At 44.9% G+C, this 19,123-nt stretch overlaps 1 protein-coding gene across 5 annotated transcripts in view; it reads left to right on the top strand.

The window, feature by feature from the left end:
- DSCAM (DS cell adhesion molecule) overlaps positions 1-19,123 on the top strand; it is a 485,873-nt gene that overhangs the window by 445,775 nt on the left and 20,975 nt on the right. For all 5 annotated transcript variants that reach the window (XM_048495233.1, XM_048495231.1, XM_048495232.1 and 2 more), the window contains one exon: positions 10,121-10,423. In XM_048495233.1, the coding sequence (XP_048351190.1) occupies positions 10,121-10,423 (303 nt within the window). The remainder of the gene's footprint in view (positions 1-10,120; positions 10,424-19,123) is intronic.

Raw genomic sequence — 19,123 nt, 5'->3', positions numbered from 1 at the left:
TAATTTACTGCCTTCCTTATGTCACTGATTCTAATAGAATCGGAATACCAATAAACATATGTAGTGAAAGAACAGAAGGCAGTGAGGTTGGATGGTTTAGTTCTTCTCATCTCAGTCAGTTCTGAGCACCCATGTAGATGTGCAGACATGTACATATGAAAGACCCTCTCATTTCTGGTTGCCCAAACCTGAACTCTTTCAATCCAGCTGAAGTATAACAGGTCAAGGAGATCTCAGACTAACTCAACCCAGCCTCAATTCAATGGTGTTGACTACATGTAGTTTACAGATAGGAGAAGGTGCATGACCACTGAAAGTAACCTCTCTAACCAAGCCCTGTAAAAGCTAAAACATATACAGATCATTTCTCTTTACATCTTACCTCAGAGTGGAAAGTCATTTGTGATTTCATTTCCTATAAGTGAGAGAGCACTTGAAAACTTAACACTGCTATCCTAAATCAAATTATAACCTTCTAAATCTATTGAATGAAGGATGGTACTATTTGTATCTTTGAAATATTTATTTACAAATATACAAGCAGGGTTTTATGGGAGAAAAGAACCAGAGATACCCTCTTCTGAGAACAAATTGTTTATCCACCCTCCTGCCCATTGGTGTATGTATGTGTGAAGTGATTTAAATGAGCTGCAAAGGCTAGTTTCTTCTCCCCTCAAGCCCTATGTGGAAACAGGGCCTCACTATAGTTCATGTTTAAACTGAAGCTAAGTCTCCTCTCCCATTTGGAAGCAACAAAGAGACCTATTGTTGAGAACTTCCTGGTGACTGACTACAGAGGTTGCAATATGCACTGAAAACAGGATAATCAAAAGGGCATCCCTTTCCTACCCACCACACAACAGAGAATATCACACATCCAAAGCTGCATTTTTAGTTTCAGTTTACTCCAATTAAACCCTCTCAACTCTTGGTCTACCTTTTTGTCAAAACAGCAAACTCTGTGAGCCACATTAAAAGGCAGAGGCACAGCCACACCAGTGGCACTTACCCAGGGAGAGAGGTGATCCTGCCAGTGTGTGCTCCCCCCCCACCCCAGCACTGGAACACAGGGCTGAATGCTGCACCAGCATCCCAGGGCCCCTGCCACTGCCTCTGGCACAGCAGGGGCAGGCCAGAAGCATGGCAAGGGAAAAGCCGACAGTCAGCTCCCTCCTGACCTTTGCCAGCGTTATTCTGGCAGGCCCTACTTCAAACTTATGCCACCCTTTTGGCCAGCGTAAGTCCATTGGGGTCCATAGAGGCTCTTGGGGAGGTGTTATTTGACTTTTCCAACTTCCCTACACTGCCGGGAAGTCTCGGGGGGCGGGGGGGAGATGCCCTGCTCGTGAATGGGGCTGTCATTTTGCTATCCCTCCTCTGGGAAAGCATGGGCTTGATCAGGTTTGGGTGGGTCTGTTGAATAACTGAGGTGAGATTACCCATCAGTCCTTCCAACAAAAGAATGGTTGACCAGCAGCCATAACAGTGGATGGTTCTACACTAGTGATGTGTATTCCAGAATTCCTATGCTGAAAATATGCACACACACACAAATTTTCCCCAGCTCATTACTGTGATTTTTCAGGACAGTTATAAAAATTCAGTATTCTTAGTCATTATGAAGCACACACACCCTGAAAAATCTTTGTAGTATTTCATGTTCAGGTGTTTACTAGCAGCAGCTGCAGGGAACCTATTTTCATTGATTCTCCAAATTTCTCAGGCAGTAGCCTGGGGATAGAGTTTCCAAGCCACTCCCTCATGTGCTGATTAGCTAGCTAGGGGAGGACTCACTGGCAGAACAACTTGGCCTGCGTTGCTGGCAATACAGCAAAGTCACTTCTGGTGCACACATAATTGATGACACAGGGATACTCTGGTATTTGGGCAAAACATCCATGGTAAAAATTAATTCTGCTGTAGAGTTCTTGCCCAAATACCAGAACATCTCCATGTCACCAGTGACACAAGGACATCACTTTCAATGTGTATCAGAAAATATTTCACTTCATTTCTAGCAACACAGCCCTACTGGTTTTCCTGCCAAAAAGCCCATCCCAACACCCTGCCAGTCGCCATGGGGTATCTCACAACCCTACTTGGAGAAGGTGACTCCTGATCACCCCAAGCCACGTGTAGTTCTCGCCCGCCCCTTCTTCTTCTACCTCCTTTGTAAGGGTGGAACTCTTCTTTTCCTCAGCAAGTAGGATGTGGGGCACATTCTTTAGGGGACCGTGGAATTGGACACCATGGTACAATACTCTTAAAACTTGGAGTTCTTTAGAAGACAGGCAGCATTATCTCCCCTGCAAATTCAATGTCATTTGGTTGCAAAATAACTTCTCCACCCACCCCACCCCACCAGGCCTGCATGGGAAATAATGGCAGTGCAGAAATAATGGCAGTGGGAGTTGCCGCCCGAGGACAGGATCACCCCTTCTCTGAGCCCTTTGACCCAATAATCACACAACACTCATGGCTAGGGAAAATTACTTGGCCATAGCCAACCATTTATTGCGCAGTAAGAAGCGTGAGGTGAAGCATGGGATTCTGATCTGATTTGTAACACTGGGCAGTCCCTCCCAGGGGTGCCTCCAGGGCAAGCTGTTCTTCCCGTTGCCCTGTTGGCTGACGGATGCCCTTGCTGCTGCTGCAGAGCTCCAGTGGGCGGTTGGCTTCTTACTGGAGCTTTGTTGCAATACTAAGCTGGGCAGTCAGCCTCTTGCCATAGTATTCCATACCACGGTGGGGGGGAGGTAACTCCCTACCTTCCCTCCCCCAGCCGTTCAGCTCAATTCCCATGAGTCAAACTGCTGAATGGCTATGACAGAGCAGCATGCATTAGCACATCACCAAAATATGAAAAGGGGAGAGGTGGGTGGGTGAGTTGTTGGCCAGCCAGGGCACATGGTCTGAACACAAAGGCCACCCTGGCCTTATGTAAGCTCTGGCCAGCCTCCCTTGGTGACATTGCCCTGCCCACATGGGGTATGGCTGAGAGGCCCCCATTCGCCCTTACTAGGGCGGATGCCAAGGGCTTCTTCCTGCCCTTCCTGGACAGCAACTTCAGCTGTGGTGATTCACGGCCACTTTTCTAACTTTTCCTCCTCCCCCCCCCTTCTTTGTGAGGGCAGAGCCCCTTTTTTCCTCAGCAAGTTGGATGTCTGGGGCCATCTTGTTCCGGGTTTTGGTAAAGCTATCATTGTCCTTCCTTCCTTCCTTCCTTCCTTCCTTCCTTCCTTCCTTCCTTCCTTCCTTCCTTCCTTCCTTCCTTCCTTCCTTCCTTCCTTCCTTCCTTCCTTCCTTCCTTCCTTCCTTCCTTCCTTCCTTCCTTCCTTCCTTCCTTCCTTCCTCCCTCCCTCATTTTGTGAAAAAAACCAGACCACAACAAGGAAGGCAAGCAAATGCAGAATTTTCAGTGGAAATGTAGTTTTTTATTGTCAATCACTGTAAGAAAATGAAATGAATGCAGACAGGGCGGGGCGGGGGGGAGAGGGTTAACACTGGTGACTGACCTGAGCTCTACTGCACATTCCTATTCTGCACTAATTCTGCTGTCTAGACATCACTTGCTCCCTCAATTTTTATGGCAATGCAGTTGATGTCGAGAACACTGCCAAGGCAAAGCAATGGATCCTATGAGCAGCAGTTGCAGGCCTCTGGGAGAGATGAAGCTAGAGTTTCCAGCCAGATGTTTGCACCCAGTAAGAGATGGGGGAGGCAGGACCATGGGGGGAGGGGTACCATCATAACAACATGATATCATTTCTAGAGTTTGTCCCAGAAATAATGTCATAGCATCGATGCAACTTCAATTTTTTTGCTTTTTTTGCTTTATTTTTTCCCCAGCAGGCCTGCTGGGAAGTGATAGGATGCAGGAACTGCCAGAGCTGGAGAGTTGGCAACAGCTCTGGTCCAAGTGTGTGGATGTATCCACCCAAGGGCAGCATTTCTAACAGGCACAATACTAGGACAGAAGTTACAGTGTCTAATTACTGGACATTTGGGAGCAGTATCTGAGGAAGGCACAGATTAGGGTGGGGGAGCTCAAAGCAGGTCTGATGCTATTTCAGCTCTTTCTGTACAACCAAAATAAAAAGCTTTAAGGCAAGAAATAAAACTTTTCCTCCAAGGAGTTCTACATTGTTTTTTTCCCAAAAAGCATTTTATTTCCAGCCTCAAAACACTGTAAATACATCCTGTATTTTAGTGATTCTTTTATTGAAATGTTTTCAAAATGTTCTGATTTGCTTTTCCCATGCCTCTCTGAAATCCCCAGATGTCCTCCGGTGCCATTTTCTGAGCTTGCTCTGTCCGCTTGTCTGTTTATTTTTGTCATTTAAAAAAATTGGTCAGGGGGGTCAAATTTTTAAAGCCTCGTGTACGCCACCTATGAGAATTGCAGCATGAGGCTTTGAAGCAACGTAGCATCGAATCCACAGAGAATAAAAAAAACCGAACAGTCACAAAATGGTGGCCAGGATTTTGAGGGGACGAGTGCAAATGTTTTACAAACGTTTTCAGAATTTGTACAGAAAGGGCCACATCTGCTCTCCAGAGCTTCCATTTCTTCCAGGGGAACTGATCTCTGTAGTCTGAAAATAGTTATAATAGTTCTGGAAGAACTCCAGGTTGCCCACTGAGGCTGGCAACTCTACAAGAAATCTAGCTGATAATTTTGATTTTGTTTGCACATACGTATGTAAAGGCCTATCAAAACGGCTCTTATATGGACACACGTGCAAATGCACTCCCTCATTCTGGAAGGGCAAAAAGGGAGAGGAGACTGTTTCTGAGGTGGGATTTGGTATGTGATATCAGCTCTATCGGTGTGGGCAACTGCATCATTTCCTCACAGCTTGTGGGCTCAGTTTCAGATTGCACATCTGTGTAGCACACATAGTCATTTAAATTCCTTGGCTTAATCCCTTTGTTGGCTCTCTGTGATCGCATCTCAGTGGATGAGTTCTCTCCTTCTTCTGGCCTGGCCTGCTCTGTCACCCCTTCTAACTGGACAACTTCCAGATCTGCTCTGGGTACAACAGATGCCTCACTGACCAATTCTGAGAAAGTGGTTTCCTTAGCCTCTGAACTGGACCTTAGAACTGCACAGTCCTGGTAAGAGACCATTAGGATATTGCTTTCATCTACATACACAGCATTCAAAATTTCAACCACCAGTTCGGAGTTCAATATGCAGTACCACACCATGTTTCACTCTGGGGTCTAGTTTTCCTCTTTTCTCTTTTGGGACATATGCAAAAACTTTTGCTCAAAACTTTCAGTCCTGGCAGTCTGCCATTCCATATTTCAAAAGGACATTTTCCTATAGCACTGGACAAACTGCGATTGTACAAATATGTTACTGCTTCTCCCTAGCAGGGGTCTGGCAAGTCTGCTTGCATTAATAAACAATGCGCAGTCTCCAAAATTAAATCTTCCCTCATCCCATTATGGAAGGATGTGTATCTGTCAGACCTTGCATTTATAATTCCTTCACTTTCCAAATATTCCTGAAAATTATTGCTTGAAAATTCACTTCCATTGTCAGTGAAAAAGATTTCAGGTACTTTGCCAAATTTATTCTTGACAGTAGCCGAATAGCTCTTAAGTTTCTGTGGCACCTCATCCTTTGATTTAATCATGTAAGAAAAATCCATATCTGCTTCTGCTATCCATTACAGTGAGTACATACCTGGCTCCGCCATTAGATGATGCCAGAGGCCCAACTAGGTCACAGTGAACCCGCTCTAAGATCTCTGTCTTGGGGGCCGTATGGTTTTTAGAATGTTTGGGGGCCATCACCTTTCCCTTCAAGCAGACATCACATTTTTTCTCACTCAAATCACAATTAATCACTTGCATGCCACAACTCTTAATATGCTGTCTGATAGCATCAATGTCTGATGAGCCAATCTGATATGCCATGCATACACACAGTCCATATGGGGGCACTGTCCCCCTTTTACTTGCAACAGCTTATCATCACACGTTTCAACATTTCTTAAGTAAAAATAAAATCCATGCTTTTCGGCATTAAACTTCATATTCAGTTCATTATCAAGATCTTGCATTCATCCTCTTTGAACACAATCTCACATCAAGATTTTAACATTCCAAGTACAGTGATTAAATTGTCTAGAGCAGTTGGAACAAACAGCACATCTTTTAGTTTAAATGGAACAACTTCCCCTTTCACATTCATGATTTGTATTCAAACTCAGCATTTCGCAGGTAGCTTATTGCATAATTAATGTCTAATTGTTCTTTAGCTCCTAACATTTTGTTTTCAAAGCGGTGAGGGAGACTCACAAACAGGGCTGTGAGGAATTCATCATCTCTCATTTCAAAGCCGGCACTGTCAATTTGAAACATAATATCCTGCATTGTTGCTAAATGGTCATCTGGACTGGTATGCAGGGACATATTTTTTTTTTTGGTATACAAGTGTTTTCTAAAAGATCTGATATATTTGGGTGACTGCATGGAATATCTGTCCTGAATTGCTTTCCACAGGGAGTCTGCTGTCTGGCAGCTGAGAGTTAGTACAGCTTCCCTTTTGCCAAGTGTGGATGAGATAAAGAGCAGGGCTCTTGCATCATCGTCCCTGAACTGTCTGGCTTCCTGAATGGTTTTGTCCCCTCCTTCTGAGAGCTCTTCATTTAACACATGATCAACATGCTGGATGGTTAGGGCCTGTAACATGCATGTTCTCCACAGAAGAAAATTATTTTTCTCTAGCTTAAGTAGTGGAGGCAAACTGGGGGCTGGATTGTGACTCACATGCCCCCTTTCCCTAGGAAAAGATGTGTGGTCTGTTGATCTGTTGGTGGAAGAGGAAGAGGTCCCAGTGCCTGGAGCTCTGACTGTTGACATGATGCCAGGCGGTCTTTTGTTATTCTTGCCCATCTCATCAGCACTTTGTGAAATTCACACTTTGACTCAGGGAAAAAACTTTTCCTGTCTCCCATTTAAAACTCAGCAGCTGATTGCTAAAGGAGGTCTCTCTGCAGTGAATAAGCCAGTCTGGGCCCATAACCTTGTTGTCTCTTGGTACCAAATTCTTTGATCAGAAATGTGTTGCCCACTTTTGCATTTGCAGTCAGGTTAAGACATAATGGGATTTAATGGAAATTTAGCACTATATTATTTGCCATATGGAAACACAATTATAATTCTGTTTCAGGCTGATAGTGGAGGAATAATGACATGGCAACAATAAAAGACTCTGTGTCCAATCTTTTGCTTCACATTAGACCAATTTAACATTTTTTTTTCATATTTACTGGGAGAAAGTATTTGGATGGCCTTGATTACTGATACTAGCCTTCTAAAATGTTATTGTCCTACACCAGTAGTCTAGATTTCATCAGAATTTCATACCAGAAAGCCATGTTGCTGTGCTTTCTCAGAGTAGTCAGCATTGTGTTCATTCAGGTATTTTTTTGTTTAGTTCATGTATGCTTTGCAACCACTTTGAAATATCCTTTTGCTAAAATATACATCCTTTTCAAAAAAAGTTTACCAAATTATTCAATATGATTAAAGAAATGAGCTAATTTGCCTGCAGAAGTTCAGAGTTATTCTGCAGAACATATTGTGGCATTTTTTCCATTACTGAGCTATCTAAATAACAGGTTAGTTATAACTTCCGCTCTGATATTTTATTTAAAAATTATATTTTGCCTTTCTCCTAAGAATGGAGGCAGATTAAAGTATGCATGCAAGGTAGTGAAGCGGCTGTTTAACTGGTCAAGAGGGTGCTGGGAAGGGCACTGCTTGAATGACTGCAGAAGATGGTGTGTTGGTTCATTTTTACTGATGATACATAGTTTCTTCAAAATGTATACTAACAAGTTCTACTGGGAAAATTATATTCTAGGGCTAACTTGTTTGATAACATATGTTTTTAAACTGAAGTTTGCTGTCATACAGCTGAGTCAGCACAGTCCACCTCTGCTGATACTGTTAGATCTGTGAACACCATTTGCCATAAGCAACTATGATATTTTGGTGCAATTAATATTTAAAATTAAAAGGATTGCTTTCCAATGGTTCTACTTGTTTCTTGTTGGCAGGAAACAAACTGTTACCACAGGAAAAGAAGAGTAAAATAGCTAAGGCTTGATATGCAGGGTCCCATAATGGTCCATTTTATCCACAGTGTTCTTTAATCTCTATGTAAGAATATTTGCCAAGATCATCAGGGGTTTTAGAGAATGTCACCAATATACTGATGACACATATTTTCCAAGCCTTTAAAGGCAGCTGGGTCAGTATTGTAAGACCAAAGATAAATAAACTGAAGTTTAATCTAGACACAATGGAAGTGAAGCCGGTTGGAAAGGCAGAATGTTTGGGTAGTGTTGTTTTACCAGGCTATGATATGATTAAGCTAAGAGCTTTGTGGGTGCTCCTAGATTCCTGATGGATAAAGAGCACACTCTCTCAATTATATCTAACTCATAAACTGACCCTTTATCAAGATCCTGCCCAACAGGTCACCCTAATCCATGCTACCATAATCTCCAGACAGGACTAGTGTTAGTGCTCTATGGTCATTTCCACATGGTCAAAATATCCTGGGTTGATCAAGAAAAAATACCTGTGAAGCCAAGAATTTATCATGGTTCCTGGTCCTAAAGCAGGTTTGCCCCATGATATTTCCCTCATCCCAGGGTATCCAAAAACCACCAAATTTGAGGTTCTTTTTTTAAAAAAAACCCAGGGCAAGGCTGCTACAGCCTGCTACCATGCGAAAACCAATCAAGGCAAGATCGGTTTATTTTTCCCGCCCAGTCATCTGATCTCCCCACCTGTTGTTCATTCAAGCTGCCACTCAAAAACTACAGCCAATCAGAATGCGGGACACCAGGCATGCTCTGATATGCTTCCAAAGTAAATATAGGTCGTTTCCCCACTTTTAAAATGACGTTGATACTCACCGGTTTTGTTTGCTCCAAGACCTTTTTAGTGCGGAGTCATGTTCCCCACCGCAGCTTCCGCCCCTTCGTCCAATGAGCACGGCAGCAGCCAGGCAGGACTCCCCACGATCCACTCAGGGGGTGTCCTGATTGGCTGCTGCATTGTGCTGCGGCGGGAATTTTTTAAAATTTTCAACTGGATGAATCAACGTCCCAATGAACCCACGACTATTTGTAAACACATCTATAGCAGCGTGCTCTTAAAGATGAAGTGCGGACATGGATCCCCGCTTATTATTTACAAATTAAAAAAAGAATTACCGACCAGCTGCTTGTAGCAGCATCCGCGCATGCGATGCCCGCTTCATTACCCTGAATTGAATTGGGCCGGGGAGGGTCCATGTCACCAAGTGGCGGGAAAATGGAAACCCAGGGTAACCACCCAGGCTTCCCCACTGCCCTGCATTCTGATTGTATAGTATCCATGCCCTGATTGGACGGGAGGGTCCACGTCACCAAGTGGCGGGAAAATGGAAACCCAGGGTAACCACCCAGGCTTCCGCACTGCCCCGCATTCTGATTGTATAGTATCCATTTTCAGAGCTTTGTTTACCCTCCCATCTATCATTTACCAGTACTGAATTTGCTTCCTAAGTAAAATATTCTTCAGCTCAAAGTGTTATTTAAGAATCAGACTTCTGGGGACAGGGCTCTTTGATCGGTCTGAGGTTTCAGCAGCTCCTGGCTACTCAAAGCTCCTAGCTGGCATAATAGCAGACTGAGTCTAGCTCTCACCTCCCCAGTATCTCTGGGGACCTTAAATTTGACAGGTGAACTAGTTTGGGTTCATTTCTGACCCACTAGTTTTGGTAACATAGTTTGTGGTTTCCTTTTAAGGGTTGTTTTTTTTTGCTTTTTCTTTATTGGATATACTGCAAGTATTAATGTAGATCCATTAACTATTTTCCTTTTTTCCCCTTCTTTTTTCGCTATTATGCTTTTTTGTGGAAAAAATAATAAAAATCTATTTTTTAAAAAAAGTGGTATTTAAGAATTAGAAAGAATCTTTGCCAAGTATTTCATTATTGCTGTAAGCAAACTGATTGACATAATGGTTTTAATAAAATACATCCTTTATTTAAAAAGCCAGCGGAGAGTTACCCATGAAGTGTCCCCCCCTTTCTTTTGGTCTTTAGATCGCGCTCGAAGCAGCATGGTCTCCACAGAAAGTGCCTCCTCAACGTATGAAGAGCTAGCAAGAGCATATGAACATGCCAAAATGGAAGAGCAGCTGCGACATGCCAAGTTTACCATCACAGAATGCTTCATATCAGATACCTCCTCAGAACAGCTAACGGCAGGGACTAATGACTACACAGACAGCCTGACCTCAAGCACCCCATCAGAATCGGGGATTTGCAGGTTTACTGCATCACCTCCCAAACCTCAGGATGGAGGACGCGTGACAAACATGGCTGTTCCAAAGGCACATCGGCCAGGTAAGTGCCAGAGACTGCCCACCTGAACTCCCATTTGTTCTGAATTCCAGTCTGCACATATCAGTTTGAAAGCACCCTCATTCTGTTTCTAAAAATATAAAGGGTGTTTAACGTTTTTGATACTTACAAAAGCAACTTTTTTTTTCAATAGCCGATATGGGGCAGGAAACAGTCCAGGATAAATGGAAAGCAGCCCTAACCACTCCATGATCCAACTGTGCGCTGACTCCATGAAATATCTGAACCAGCTTCAATATTTTTTCTTTTAAACTTAACAAATCTAGGGATGGCCTTTTTAAAGTGAAGATAAAACCATTTGCAGGAAGGGTGTGGGAGGGTTGGCAAATATTTTTAGCAGTGACCTCCTCAAAGCCCCTTTTTTGGTGATTGCTTTCTGTTCCAGCAATCTTTGCAGAATTAAAAAAAAATGTTTGTTGTGCTGCTGTCCCTTACACTCACTGATGTTTTTATATGGCTAAATCTGAACAGCCATCTTGTACTGTGTTGTTACCCCATTTACTGTGCAGTCCTGGTTATATGGGGTCATCCAAGTGAATAATTGAAGATGGGAGAAAGAAGCAACATTCAGGGAAAGAAAAAGCATCAGTGCAGAAACAGGCATGGAAAGTGACAACACTGAACAGGATCTTGTTTAATGGTTGGCGGGGGAGATAATGACACAATCCAACTTTTCTGGAAGAAAAAAATTAGCCCCCTGAAATTGCTGTTGCCTACCCAGACGTCAAAGCTACAGTATATAAAACATCTTTCTATGATCTTTCTAAAATATTTCAGTCTGATATTGTTCCACCGCTTTTTTTCTGAAGAGTGGCACAGCTCACTTGAAATCCTAACAACCCCATCTGGCGGGAGGAGCCACATTTGCTGGTGGGAATGGCATGTAACCGCACTGGTGGATTTGCCTTTCTGGGGCACTTTGTCTGATGTAGGGGAGAATTTATTGCCATACTATCACTGCCACCCTCCCCTTTGCCCTTGCCCAGTGACAGCATCACTGCGCCCCTGCCCAGAGGCACGTTGGGGGGAAATGGTGCCCAAAGACAACTCTTTCTCTGGGTGGGGGCATGGCTCAGGGGCGTGGTTCTGCCCGTGAGCCCCAGCCCCCACAGACCAGCTTTCAAAAGCTGGCCTGCACAGAAGCAGAGGGGCTCGGGGGTAGGGCCATGCCATGAGCCCTGCCCTCAGGTGCATAGGAGGTGAGGCTATGCCCCCAAGCGAGGCCATGCCCCCGAGCCCAATTCCGGGCACAGGGGAGAGGCAGGGCCATGCCCCAAAGCCACCCACCCCGGATTCCATGCAGGCCTCAAAAGCCAGCTTTTGAAAGCTGGTCTGCACGGCGGGGACGGGGGGGGGGGGGGACTTGGTGGCATGTTTCTGGGGCACACACCATTTGGCCATGTGACCAAAAGGCATGTGCCCAGGGACATGTCCCCATGTCTCTAGGATGGTATACCCCTGCCCCTGCAACCAGTTTTTTTCCTCCCTGCTATTTGCTCCATTGTGCTGGTGACTGGCTGTGCAGACTTACACCACTGAAAAGGTGGCATAAGCCTATTCATCCCAATAGGGGCTTCCTAGCGGTGGGGAGGTTTTCAGCATTTTAAGCCTCCCCATGCTGCTCGGAAACCCCTTCAGGGGTGGTGCCACAGCCAGGCACCCAGCCCCTGGGATGGGACTGTAAGCCAGTTTTGTCTTTCCCAGTCAAACCACATACTATGGTTCAAGATGGCTCCAATTCACAATTGTGCCCTGCCAATAAAGGCTGAGGCTTCAGTATTGTCAAGGACGTAGGTGGGGGGGGGGGGTTCTCGGGTTCAAACCCCCCATTCATGTCCAAAGCTCCGCCCCCCCCCCCCCGTTTGTGGGTTTTAAAAACATTTTTACTGTGTTTTTGGCCTGCAGGGGGTGCATTGTTTAGGCTAGCAGCACCAAACTTTCAGGGATTGTTTGATGGACTCTCCTGATGATACTACCCAGGTTTCGTGAGGTTTGGTTTAGGGGGTCCAAAGGTATGGACTCCCAAAGGGGGTGCCCCCATCCTCCATTGTTTCCAATGGGAGCTAATAAAAGATGGTGGCTTCACTTTTGAGGGTCCATAACTTTGGACACCCTGAACCAAACTTCACCAAACCTGGGAGGTATCATCAGTAGAGATGGCCCTCACTGGATACTACTCAGGTATTTGTGAAATTTTGGTCCAGGGGTCCCAAAGTTGCCGGACTCCCAAAGGGAGTGCCCCATCCCCCATTGTTTCCAATGGTAGCTAATAAGAGGTGGGGGCTACACCTTTGAGGGTCCATAACTTTGGACCCCCTGAACCAAACTTCACCAAACCTGGGAGTATCATCAGGAGAGTCCCTTACTGATACCGCCCAGGTATTGTGAAGTTTGGTCCAGGGGGTCCAAAGCTATGGACTCCTAAAGGGGTTGCCCCAATCCTCCATTGTTTCCAATGGGAACTAATACAAGATGGGGGCTACACCTTTGAGGGTCCATAACTTTGGACCCCCTGAACCAAACTTCACCAAACCTGGGTGGTATCATTAGAAGAGTCTCCTAAAGATACCCTGAATTTCGAAGTTTGGTGCTTCCCTAGCTTTAACAATTCTCGCACCCCTGGCAGCAGGCACCCCCCAAATTTCCCCAGATTCTCCTTTTAAATCCACCCCCTTCGGCATGGATTTAAAGGGAGAATCTGAGGTCCTCAGTTTAGAAGAAGAAGAAGAGTTTGGATTTATATCCCCCCTTTCTCTCCTGTAGGAGACGCTTAAGGGAGCTTACATAATCTCCTCTTTGTCCTTCCCTCACAGCAAACACTCCTGTGAGGTGGGTGGGGCTGCACGAGAACTCCGGAAAGCTCGCGATTAGCCTTCAAGGACTAGCCCAGCTTGGGGCAGCTATGTGTGGTGGAGTGTACAGGCTAATTTGGAATTCCTCAGTGCTAATCCCTGAGTTCACTCAGGCTGAATCCCTCTGAATCCCATCAGATTAAGCCTCCACAGCTCAAGCAGCCAGAGCAGGGGAACTCCAAAGCCCTGTTCTTTTCCAGAGAGAGATTAGAATGCACCCTGCTCTTAACCACTTATGCCACATTAGAAGTGATTAACATTGTTTCAGGGTGGGGGATAATCCACCCCAAAACAGCATCACTTTCAATGTTGGGACTCCAGATTTTCCCTTTAAGGTGGATTTAAAAGGAGAATTTGGGCTCTCTAGTTTAAACTCCATTAAAAGTGATGCTGTTTGGGGGTGGATTCCAGCATCACAGTGGCTGTCGAGGGTGGGGCAAAACTCAGATTTTGCACCAGGCTCCATTTTCCCTCTTTGCCTCTGCCCAGAGGGAAGGGCAGAAGGAACTGCCAGCTGCCGGCTGGGAGCCCAGCTGGTGGGGGGCAGGGGAGGGCAGGGGAGGGGAGTCTGCCATCTCCGGCCTCGGAGAGCTGCTTTTATAAGCGCTAGGCCAGGGGCAGGGCTTGGGGAGGCATGGCCATGCCCTAGGGGTGGCTGGGGGTGTGCCCCCCCAACCCTCCCCCATAAAAAAATCTATACCTACGTCCCTGGGTATTGTTTTGATATGTCAGGAGCAAAGTCAAAGCCAGGTTTTAGAGGAGAATGTGTCCTCCTTTTCCTGCATCCCCACATTATATTCTTGGTACTCACTGCAGAATTGTGTGTCATAAACAGATTTAAAACACACACAATATTGCAGCTCCCTTTCACTGGCCCGAGTCATTAGTATAACCAACATCTTGAATATTCTGTGTTTGGAGCTTGATGACAACGTCCTTGAAATATCTACTTTCTGCTACATCTTAGTTTGCAGCTAGACTCCTGAGAACACACAGTAATTAGAATACTGGGGTGAATTCTAGGGTATAGAGTGTTTCTGTATAGAGTGTTTCTGTAAGCAATTTTATTACTCTGAATTTATGGGTACCCCTAGGACAGCCTTAATTGCAGTTGTTTAAGAAAACTATGGTTGTGCTTTTCTGGGATGTTGATACTTTGTAATACAAATTATGTGTAAAATGTGTACAATGGACAAATCCTATTAACCTATCCCTTGATCATTCTGAATGATCTATTGCAGGGGTAGGGAACCTGCGGCTCTCCAGATGTTCAGGAACTACAATTCCCATCAGCCTCTGTCAGCATGGCCAATTGGCCATGCTGGTAGGGGCTGATGGGAATTGTAGTTCCTGAACATCTGGAGAGCCGCAGGTTCCCTACCCCTGATCTATTGGAATAAACTGTTTGGGGTAGGAGAAAGCCGGAGAACTTCTTTGTATCTCATGTGAACAGGTTGCTGAACCCAAGCCTCAGTCTGGTTCAGTGATAATTTAAGGCCCCACAGTAAGATGTTACTTTTATAGCAGTGGTTCTCAACTTTCCTAAAGCTGCGACCCTTTAATATAGTTCCTTATGTTGTGGACCCCCATGGCCTCTCTAAACTGTTCATGAGTTCATCTGGGGAAGCGTCCCTCCATGAGCCTGCTCTAAAGGCTCTGTTTTCCTAGCCGTTTGAATTGGAGGAAAGAATGGGGGAGGCAGCCCTGCCCACCTGGCTGGGGGTTGCTCTGCCCTCTGGATCCAGGGTTGCTCTGCCCTCCGGATCCGGGGTTGCTCTGCCCTCTGGGGATTGGGTTACTCGGGGGGGGGGGGACTGTACTGCACCCAAAACCCTTCTTCAAAAACATGGATCCTCATGGATCCATCTGGTTTTTTCACTTGGTCACCCCAAAATCACCACCACAACACACCTCAACCCTTTGCCACATGTCTGAACAAAGCAATAGCTTCTCCCATGCTCCATGGTGCTGCAGTGGCCCCAAAACCTGCTTCAAAAACATGGATCCTCATGGATCCGCCTGCTTTTTGCCCTAAGTCACCCCAGAATCATCACCATATCACACCTCATCACACCTCAAACCCATTGACACAGCAATCGCTCCTGTTCAGACAGGTAGGCAACAGCAACAATCCTTGCTTGGGAGTAAGAAGCCTCACATTGAGACTCAAGCCGCAGGAAACTTACATCTGAGTAAATACCATCCCCACTTACAGGTTTTACACCAAGTAAATAACACAGGGGAGAAAGAACAGGCTGAAGTTATTTATAATGAGATAGAAGGGACCAAGGACAAAGCAAGGAAAGAGGGAGATCAAGGAGCAGACAAAGGAGAGAGCATAATAGGAGGAAAAAATCCAGAGAGAGCCATTTCAGAGACTGGGATGGAGTGGAGGGGAAAGAAAGTTAAAAGTCCAGAAAGCTGAAGTAAAAGGCTAGGAGGATAGTGGCAAAAGAACAGCAGGAGTCTTGGCGGGCAAGAACGGGAGAAAGTGGGAGAGGAAAAACAGAGCGGGGGCAATTAAAGGGGTGAGCTGGGGCCATTCTCAAGAAGGCGCTGGGGCAGGAAAAGGGAGGGGAAATATACACAAAAGAAAGAGGGGGAGAGGAAGGAACAGGGTGGGAGAGAAGGCACAGGAGAGGCAGCTTGACCCTTCTTCATTGCCAGCTCAGAGGAGTATCAATTTCTGCCCGAGGTAGGTGGATCCTCGCTTGTCATCCCGCCCAGCTCCTCTTGCCTGGATGCGTTAATGTTTTGTGTTCCCCCCCTCCAGGGCTGGCTGAGCAGCTTCTGGCTCCGGCAGAGGCGAGCTGAGCTGCTGGCCCCGATCTGCAGCCTGATGCCATCTTGGCCTGGCTCTCTGGCAGCCAGCAACAGGCTTTTCTTCCCCCACCTCACTCCCTCCACCTGCCTTGATAACAGGAGCCTTAGCAACCCCTGTGAAAGGGTCGTTGGACCCCCTGAGGGGTCGCAACCCCCAGGTTGAGAACCGCTGTTTTATAGTGTTCTACTGATTATCATACTATACAATTCTTTGACCAGGAGTATCACAGAGAGGAGTCTGTTACACACTATGTCCAGTAACAGACTCCTCTCTATGATAAACCTCTGAAGATTCCAGCCACAGATGCAGGCGAAATGTTAGGAACAAGATCTACCAGACCATGGTCACACAGCCCGGAAAACCCACAACAACCAGTTGAATCCGGCCATGAAAGCCTTCGGCAATATGTCAGAGAGTTTCATCAAGTTGGCAAAAACTGTATAACATGCTCCAGGACAAAAAAAGTCCCATTGTTAAGCAGGTTTGATCCACTTCAGTTCTGCTTCTCACCCAGGTTGATGATGGCATCCTGGTCTTCCACTACCATGGGTATTTCTGAAATCGATTTGGTTCTCGGCATGGCATGATGGCTGCTGTTCTTTCTTCATGTCAGTGCTGGGAATGTAGTTCTTGATCCACAGATAGCTTATTTTTACTAAGTAGCTAAGAGGATTAGGGGGGATTGTTTCACTATATATTCTGGTAGCTATGTTTTTCCAGTAATTTTTTTTTAAGATTTCCAAGTATAAGATATAGGACACACAATTAATTCATGGTGCAAAAATAGAAAGTACACTTTAAAAAAATGCCTATGAGCCTGGAAATAATTGTAATGACTTTCAATTTTTTTCTTGTATCATTGCTATTTTATGTTCGGTTTGTAAGAATTATTATACGCATTAGAACATTTATCAGAACAAAACTGCTGTGTAATGCTTGCTTATCTACAGGACTGGAAACTGCACAGGCCTGGTTTCTGATTCAGTCATACAGCCTGAGGCTAACACTGAGGTTAATAGCTTTGTCTTATTATTAATCATTACACAGGGACACCTTCAGAGTTTGCAGAACTGCATAAACATAATGCTACCGGCCTTGAAGTCTCAAGATACAATCCCAGTTGGCTTTTGTTTCATTGTTGCAGCTGAAATAAATTTGGTAGGAAATTCTATTGCAGTTTGTTTTTACTTGAATTTCACATTTAGATTCCCTTGATGTGAAAAAATTAGATGTTTTAAATCACAGATTGGGCAGCAAATGGTAAGCAAGATATAAAATTATTTATTTTGGTAATTTAAGACCTTCATCCAAAGGGGTGGCCAAAAGTGCTAGTGGGAGTTGCATGTCCTCGTGCCGGCATGTTTGTCCTCCCTGGGACACTTATCCTGTCAAAGGGCCAGACATGTCGGCAACCAGCCACCACACATCTCCGCTGCCTCAGGGCTGTGGTGGGGCTGTGCTGGTGTCCCACTTGGACACCAGCATGGGAGGGAGTGGGCTATTTCTGTGGGCAATTTTAGTCTGCTCCCTACCGGGATTGAAAGCTAATAATGCAGCGCACCAGCCCTCAGACTTACACCTGCCTTTCAGCAGCATACATCCATGCAGCCTCATTGGGCTTTTCAGTGGTGGAGAAGACCTGGACTTTTCCCTGCTCCCCACGCCACGGCCTGCTGCCTCTGGGTATAGATGGGGCTGCCCCTGTAATATACTGAGGGAAAAGGTTCCTCTAAATCTTCAAGAATATATCAAGCCAGAATTGAAGTACAGGACAAAGACAATTTGTGGAATAATAAAGCAATCAATCAGGGGAAATCTAGTCCATCCCTATGTCAAGGAGGGTGGATTGGCATAGTGCTGGCTCCCAACTTAGCTCAGGGTGCCCTTCAAACAGTTGATCTCACCTATTCCCAAATGCAGTCCCTTCAGAACACGTAGTTCTCCACAGCATAGAAAAGAACATTCAGACAGCAGAGCTCTTGTTATTGCTAACTTAAGAACATGAAAGTCACTGAATGGATGGGAGATTTTTCAAGAGGGAAGAATAATTATGAAAATGAGCGGTGATTTCTTTTGAGATAAATACAACATAAACATACCAGTAGAGTACCCAAGTTTGCTTATAATTTTATCTTTTGGTCTGAAGATCTGATTTAACTAGTTTGCATTTATATCGGTAGCTATTTAAACTATGTTTTCACAGCCTCCAATCTACTGTTAGAGTTCTATCTGCTCGCCTTCAGCGGTATCAGATTTCCCTCATCTCTTGCTCCCAAGAAACCCAGCCTCTCTTCATAAGATATTACCAAGTATGGTATAAGAATTCAGGCGGAACCTTATAAAACTGCATTAGGTAACAGAATCAAAATAATCCCAAATACATCCTTGGAATTTGTCATAAAAAGTATTAAAACTTGTACGTGTTGTTCTACCGATTCTTTATAGGTAATTGTCTTTGTGGAAGCTGATAAAGTGACTCTTATTAACTTATTTAGATCTTGTTGATCTAAAGCTGGAGATGAATATCAGAGGTTAGAAAGGGCAGAAATCTTTTTGGTATGCTCGGTGGTTAAGCTACTCAGCACAAGAGAGAAAAAATGTGTTCATGTGTCCAAAAATTAATACTGTTAAGTCAAGCACAAAAACAACAGGAGACAGTTTTTTATTGATAATGTGAATTTAAAGATGCTGAATCTAACGATTCACTCTTCTGTCTCATCAAGATTAAAACAGCAAGATAAAGCAAAAACCTTTTGCAGGTGTTCTGAGTGCATTGACAGAAAATGCTGGCTTTTTGCCATCACCATAGAGAATGATTTGTGCTTCATGTTTTATGGGAGGAAAATCACATTAAACATCTCTTGAATGTAGGCTGTCAATCTTCATGTGGAGCCTGAAGACCTCTCAGAATTACAAGTGATCTCCAGACTCCCAATATCAGTTTGCCTGAAGGAAAAGACTACTTTAGAAGGTGGACTCTCTCACCTTATATACCCCACCGTGGTT

Source organism: Sphaerodactylus townsendi, linkage group LG04 (assembly GCF_021028975.2).
Source record: "Sphaerodactylus townsendi isolate TG3544 linkage group LG04, MPM_Stown_v2.3, whole genome shotgun sequence".
Classification (NCBI taxonomy): domain Eukaryota; kingdom Metazoa; phylum Chordata; class Lepidosauria; order Squamata; family Sphaerodactylidae; genus Sphaerodactylus; species Sphaerodactylus townsendi.
The sequence above is the reverse complement of the archived record's forward strand: the minus strand, read 5'-3'. Positions and strand labels throughout refer to the sequence as shown.